Raw genomic sequence first — 7,178 nt, 5'->3', positions numbered from 1 at the left:
AGGAAGGATAGTTTTTATGTATAATGTTTCTTTTATAAGAAGTTCAGTATCATGTTTGGCTGTTGAAATAATTTCAAAGTTTGAGAGAGAAATTGGATGTCCTGTTTCTGTATTTTGTTTATAGATAGCGGGGTTGGGAGGGTTTGTAACCTTTCTTCCAGTTTTTATAGACATTCCCATGCTCGCACTTAAAGGTGACGTTTGGTTTCACCAATATAGGAGGCCTTACAGTCTCCGCACGTGTATAAGCAATTTTATTATCTGTCTACTAAATAGAGTATCAGTGAATAATTCACTTATGCTACCTGGTGGGTTACCACAGTTGTACCCCTGAACTTCTAATCATTGTCCCCTTTTCGTCAAAGTCCACACAGACGGGTTCAATTACCTTAGAACATTCTTTGACAAGACAACTTATTCTCCTTATTTCTATTAAACTGTGAAACTCACTATAAAATATCACCCGTTATGGCTAATCACTCACACGCGGGCTAACTTCACAGTTCCTTTCGCTCACTAATTTTCTGACTGAGCTGCACTTGACTTGCGCTCGCTCGCTTGGTCGCCTACATTTATATGTGATTCACTGCGGCCTCGAACTTTCTCTAAACTATGCGACGCGATTATTCAACAGTACTCAGTTAAGGTAACGAGAAAAATACGGAAGATTCGAGTAACGTGACGTCAAAAATATTAGTAAAGCCTAAACAACAGTGTGATTGCAAACACAACGTAAGTACATAGTTACGCTACCAAACTTGTCATAACTATCGCCTTTAGAATAATTACTTTTAACTCTCTTGTTATGAAAATTAAATTAAATATTAAATCACCAACTAAACTAAATAATAACACTTACACTAAACAGTCTTGTATATCCAACATCGGACTTTCACCAAAGGCAGAGCTGGGTACGCAATCTGTTGCTCAAAAATTCGTCAAATTGCACACCTATTTAATTAATTTTATTTCATATTTTTCAATTCACTGTACATTATTTCTTTATTCGTTTGTTGTAAAGCACAATACCACCAATGGGCTAGCTGTGCTCAGACCACGTCTAATATCGAAACCTAGTTTTTAGGGGTATAAACCCACTGGCTTATCACTGAGCCACCGGGGGCTACAGTTTGTTTGTTTGTAATTAAGCACAAAGCTACACAATGGGCTATCTGTGCTCTGCCCACCGCGGGTATCAAAACCCAGATTCTAGCGTTGTAAGTCTGCAGACATACCACTGTGCCACAGGGGGGCCCAGGGGCTACAGTACATTGATTATTTCGTTAGAGTTGATGTTTGGGTATAGAAAATAAGAGATAAAAGATATATAAAGTTTTACCGAAAAAATTATGCTAATTTAGAAGGTCCTAGAGGTCGCGCAAATGAAATATGAAAACTGTAAGGGGAAAATAAGCATTTTTATTCTCAGCATGAAAATTACTTTTCATTCAGGCTGACTCAATAAATGCTTCGGAAATTCACAGACAAAACTTTAATGACAATATTTTATTAAAAAGCCCGATTTTATGTTTAGACTTGTAATATTTGCTAATAAACCGCAAAATTTCGTGAAGATACACATAGAATATTCAGAATTATGGTAAACATTATTATGTATAGCATCTTAGACACGGGTTCAGTCTAATGGCTTCGTTGTTTTATCTCACAACTGTGACTTCACACAGTCATTCGGGCAAATCCTCATTAAGTCTTGTGAAAATATGCTCATTTACGTAAAATAAGGCCTTGTGGTTTGGGTGCTCGACTCGCAATCTGCGGGTCGCGAGTTCGAATCCCTGTCCCACCAAACATGCTCGCCCTCTCAGCCGTCGGGACATTATAATGTGACGGTCAATACAGCTATTCGTTGGTAAAGAGTAGTCCAAGAGTTGGAGATGCTGCTTTCTGTTTAGTCTTTCACTGCTAAATTAGAGACGGTTAGCAAAGATATCCCTTGTGTAGCTTTGCGCGAAATTCACAATAAACCAAACCGTAAAATGAAATAAAAATTGATCAATACAGCCCTATTTTAAGAACGCTGTAATAATAAAGAGTGTATAAATAGTATTATTCTTTTATGACATCGAATTAACAGAACAAAATAACTTTTTTTTTTTGTGGCCGATGTCATTTAAAACTAAATTAAAACTGCAAATTTATACCACATTTGTCTTCATCATTTCCACATTATCTAAACATAGGTAAGTAGTCTTAAAATTATGAGTCATAAAAGAATGTTACATATTTTGTCTGCTTTTGACAAAAGTAGTTTGCAGTGTAAAGTCTTTATGGGCACAAAGCTCAAATTCTGAAAATTACCTGATTACTAGCCAAATTGCCAACATTACCTTAATTTTCAATCGGTTTAAATACTATTGTGTTGTGATAAGGCTTTCTGAATGCTGCATGGTTCTGATAAAAAAATTAATAGCTGTTAGTATTTTCAAATATTCAGTACTCTTGTTATAAAAACAAGTTACTTGCAGGTGTTGTTTTTTTCCCACATGATTTGTCTATCAGAAGTCTGATAGCAATGGCTAAATTAAGAGGAATGTAGAAAAACAAAACATCTGTAAGTAACTTGTTGATAACAATTATTAGGTCAGTTGGTTTTCCAATATTTCGACAGCTTTCGGCGTTAAACTGTAACATTTTAACCTTGATGAAGATTGTGTAAATTATTTTGGTTGAGCTGTCTTTTCTTTTCATCAAGTTTATACAAATTTATCTTTGTTTGGTAATTTCTACTACATTGAGTGGTAATTGTCAATATTAGGTACTGTTACGTCTCCGTTTGTTAATTAACTTTCCGTAACTTTGTTCCAACGAAACTTTAACGACACAAGTCTTTACTTAATAAAACTGGTTTATTCTTTCCGAATATAACTCTGCGATACACTTAATCTCAATACTCGCGCTAAAACAACACTGTAACGAACGAACGTTAACTTCAACAATACCGTGTGACTGCAGTTCAATTACTCACTATCTCGCGACACATTACATTCCCCTCTTTTATATACCAGCGTACCCTATTTCTAGTAAGAACTTGAACATTCGCCAAAGTACATGATAGTTCTAGAAACGTTGCGTCACTGTAGTCATGTGACTGCTGACGCAACAGTACATTTAAGCTACTCAAAAATACTCCAGTCGAACATATGCAGGTAAGTTATAAAAACATAACTGTGCGTGCTGACGTCAAAGGCCAAGGACTGTCAATAGTGTTGCTTAAATATTTCTTTTAGACTATAATAATAATAATAAGCACCACCTAATTTAGAGTGGTTCTCTTTTTGAATTTAGTGATACTAGTAACATTTATTTCAAAACGCTACTAAAAATCTAAAATAATTTCAAAATTTTTGTAACTTTACAAAAAAGTTTTGTTTGTTTGTTGTTAATAACATATCTACACCATGGGCTATCTGTGTTGTGTCCACCGCAGGGACCGAACCCCGAGTTTTAGTATTAAAAGTCCTAAAACTTACTTAGTCATCACAAGACTCTCCTCTTCCTATTTCTGTGGCTCTGCGGAAAGGTATGAACCTGTAACGTTAAAAAATCGAGTTTCAATACCCACGGTGGGCGAAACCCAGACAGATCATTGTATGGCCTTGTGCTTAAAAATAAACGCAGACAAAAAATACAATGCTTTTTGTTTTGAATGAGCGGTTTGGGAAAATGTCGTTAAATTAGGCCATGATTATGTATGGTAACAAATTTGTTCTTTTTTTTATCAATAGTATTGCAACTTAAATATTTTTTTTTACATTTATCGATTTTCTCTTGAAATTTCACCATGTTGTGGATCCTTTGACCACTTTTTTATATGTGACATGTTTTGGTTATTTAGAATAGAATTTATGATTTATAAAACCGATAGAATATCAAATCTCTAACTGATAGCGTAACTGAGCCAACATCGTATCTGGTGAATACATCCCCGCTGTAAATGCTTTATCGCGAAAGGAAAAAGAGAAAACTAGCTTTGTGCAACATGATAATGGGTTCTTTAATTATTTGGCGAATAGATGGCGCGGTGCATGTACCTACATGAAAGCATTCGTGGTTCAAACGCCATCTGTCAAAAGTACAGTATGTACATGCACGTGGCTTCTATAAAACCCCACCTTGTTTGATCCGTACGTTGTGATTGGTAACTCCTCCAACTGTTTATTTATATTACGGAACTGACGCAGACATGATTTAAAACATTGCTGGGAGCATCTCGAAACTTCATTGTTCATGGATGCGCGAAAAAATCAATACTTTCTCTCTTGCTTGGAAGGCTGCCAATACTGGCTTCATACCTACGTTTTGAAAATTAAGTTAAAAATATCTGTTTATGAAGTTAGTTGAAATTTATAACCCTGTTCAGGATAAAAATAGTAACAATTAAAAAACAGTGTTTAAATTTCCCCCAAAGACGCTACATCTAGCAACAGTGGAAATCAGCTAACATACAAGCCACGTGAAGTGTAAAGTACAGACAGTGCTTAGAGGCGAAAGAATTATGCCATCTGTAGTAAGTATATATATATATGTGTGATGTTTCAATTGCATATATAATAGTTTCTATGCAAACTATCTCATTATTGTATATGGTGTGTACCTACTTCAGATTAACTTGTAATAACTGACGGCCACACGTTTTGTTCTTTTTCTAAATCATTTAGTAGTATTTATAAACACATTTTACTTATGAAAATTGATGCAAAATACACAAATTTCAAATCCAAGTGTACGTTGTTCTCAAGATCGTTAATACCACTAACAGGGATGAAATTCTCAAAAAAAAGAAAAAAGTAGAGATACTTAGCTGGGTGAAGTGGACCTGTTTTTGAAAAAGACAATCAAAATCTACGTGTAAACATAAAAAACGACAAAGCAGTTGAAATAAGTTCCGGTATTCAATACCAATGAGTGCCGGCATAATTTCACCCCTGTTTAATACTATGCCTGAAAACAAATGTGGGGAGATATGTATATAAGTTTGATAAGTTAAAGAAATTTAAATCTGATAAAGTAAACGATAAATAAGATTAACTCGTAAAACACAAGTTTCACAAATTTAATGTATTTGAAGCATAAGTTCCTGATACGAACACGAAAGTATGGATATGTCATAGAAACTAAACCATGTTAATAACTACAGTTTCTAGGATAGCTGGTATAATGCGGATTGTAGCGATTTTAGGTCTTAGAGAAATATGTGATGTATGTAGTCTGATTGAGAAATAATATGTCAAGTTTTGATATAGTGAAAAGAATTATTTTACGATAGCTAGATTTCTTCATGTAACTTGGAAATGAAATGTATATGCACTTTGATTTAATTCAGAGATACTTGCAAAGAAAACAGATGATGCAATGGCAATTAAAAGTAGTAAAAGATTGTTTGTATTGGACATTTTGTCAGTACCATGAATTCCAAAATAACAGTATCCTTTCATTTTTGAATACGTTAATGCCATTTAAAGTTAGATAAATTCGGTAAATGCACATCTGCAGAATACCTCTACCTATTTCTGTAGAACAAGTTTTGAAAAGTCTTTATGATAGATTAATATGATGGCAGTCAATGCATGCATATTATTCTGGGGCTAAACGCCTCTTGTTAAATCAGTCAAATATATCTATGTAGAATTTAAGAATGAAATACGAAGGTGGTTTTTATATTATTTATCGAGAATAAATGTTTCATTGTAAAATTTTCAAATCTCAAAATTTTAGTTCTTAAAACTAACAGAACTACAAAATTTTGAGTTTAATGTCGCATGTAGTTTAAGCAAGACAAAAACCAGTTGAGAGTTGATTAATTTATTCTATTAAGAGTGGGGAATGTCAAACGAGTAGAATAAACAAATTAAACTTGACGCATCAAGATTATATATATACTCAACTACATTTCAAAATGTTATAACATGTTCTGCTCTAGGTGTAGACCAGTGTTTCACGTTCTTTATAAAAATTAGTTATCATCAAAAACAAATGACAGAAAAAGAACTGCCAATTGCAAATAATGGAAAAAAGAGAATGACAGCTCGTATCTTTAAAACTCTTTCTTTTTTGCACAGTTGGTAAAAGTAATTGTGCTGCAGCTTTAAAGGTTGTTTTCTGCGTAACGACATGCTTGGAATATCAACAATGCATCAAAATATAGAAACGAAGGAATGATAGCTCATATCTTTCAAACCCCAAAACTATCATTAAAACCCCTTATTCAAACAGTAGTGGTAACTCCGCTGTACTATATAAAAGTGAAGATTTTTAACATTAAAGCGTACAGGAAAAGTCTCCAGTTCTTAACATTAAACAGAATGTAGGTCTGTGACACTGATAAACCTCATATAGTTTGGTTGGGTGGTGGTATATCAACCCATTTTTCGCTTGATCACAACCTAGCAGGTGTGAATTACCATTAAAGGATCACCCTGGGTAATATCACATGTTACATACTGGCTAAAAAATTATAATTTAAAATTCATTTCTAAGAATTCGATAAATGCAGTGACCCCACTGGGCAATTGTCCGCCCATGTAACCTAGTATGGTGATAATACCCGAGTATGAAAGCACATCTTTTTATTGTAGCGTGGATGTTTTGCAAATGGATTTTCATCTTCATCACTGAAACCAAAATATCCAGTCATTTCTTCGAAGAAACAGATGTCACTGAAAGGTGATGCACATTCAGCTATTTCACAGTATCATATTGTACTTTCTTATTTTGCCTGCCAAGATTCAAGCAAAAAGAATGTTGTGCCTCTTCCACACTGCACCTATATTCATTTTTACTCTGTCCCTTAGGGGTTTTTACAAGGTCATGTTGCGTATTTTCTTCTTCGTACATTGCCTAAATGATAAAATCGAATTAGCATTCTAATTTTTTTCGGGGTTACTTCTTCACAGACTTGTTTGCTTTTACACATACACACACATATATATATATATACATACATAGTACTCAAAGCGAATTGGTACAGCTATCTTCAGGAGCTTTGTACCGAATTTGCTATCTGCACAGTGAAAATATTGTTGCGTCAGCGAGGTCACGTGACTCGTTCTCTCGAACCTTCGGGAATTGTCGGGAGATTACTAGATATAGGGTAGTCAGGTATATATAAGAGGGTGACAACGTGACGTGATAATGTGTGTGTGTAGACAGTGAGTAAT

The 7,178-nt window shown here is 34.4% G+C and overlaps 1 protein-coding gene across 2 annotated transcripts in view; it reads left to right on the top strand.

The window, feature by feature from the left end:
- Window positions 1–7,178, top strand: part of LOC106462516 (septin-2-like) — a 146,714-nt gene that overhangs the window by 9,385 nt on the left and 130,151 nt on the right. Inside the window, exon 1 of one of the 2 annotated variants that reach the window (XM_022389807.1) lies at window positions 4,226–4,528. The exons of the other annotated variant lie outside the window; for it this stretch is intronic. Coding sequence (XP_022245515.1) covers window positions 4,517–4,528 — 12 coding nt within the window. The 5' untranslated portion in view covers window positions 4,226–4,516. Of the gene's footprint in view, window positions 1–4,225; window positions 4,529–7,178 lie in introns of those variants that run through there. 2 annotated transcript variants of the gene reach the window in all.

Source organism: Limulus polyphemus, unplaced genomic scaffold (assembly GCF_000517525.1).
Source record: "Limulus polyphemus unplaced genomic scaffold, Limulus_polyphemus-2.1.2 Scaffold1189, whole genome shotgun sequence".
Lineage (NCBI taxonomy): Eukaryota > Metazoa > Arthropoda > Merostomata > Xiphosura > Limulidae > Limulus > Limulus polyphemus.
This window is presented reverse-complemented; position numbering and strand designations above follow the sequence as displayed.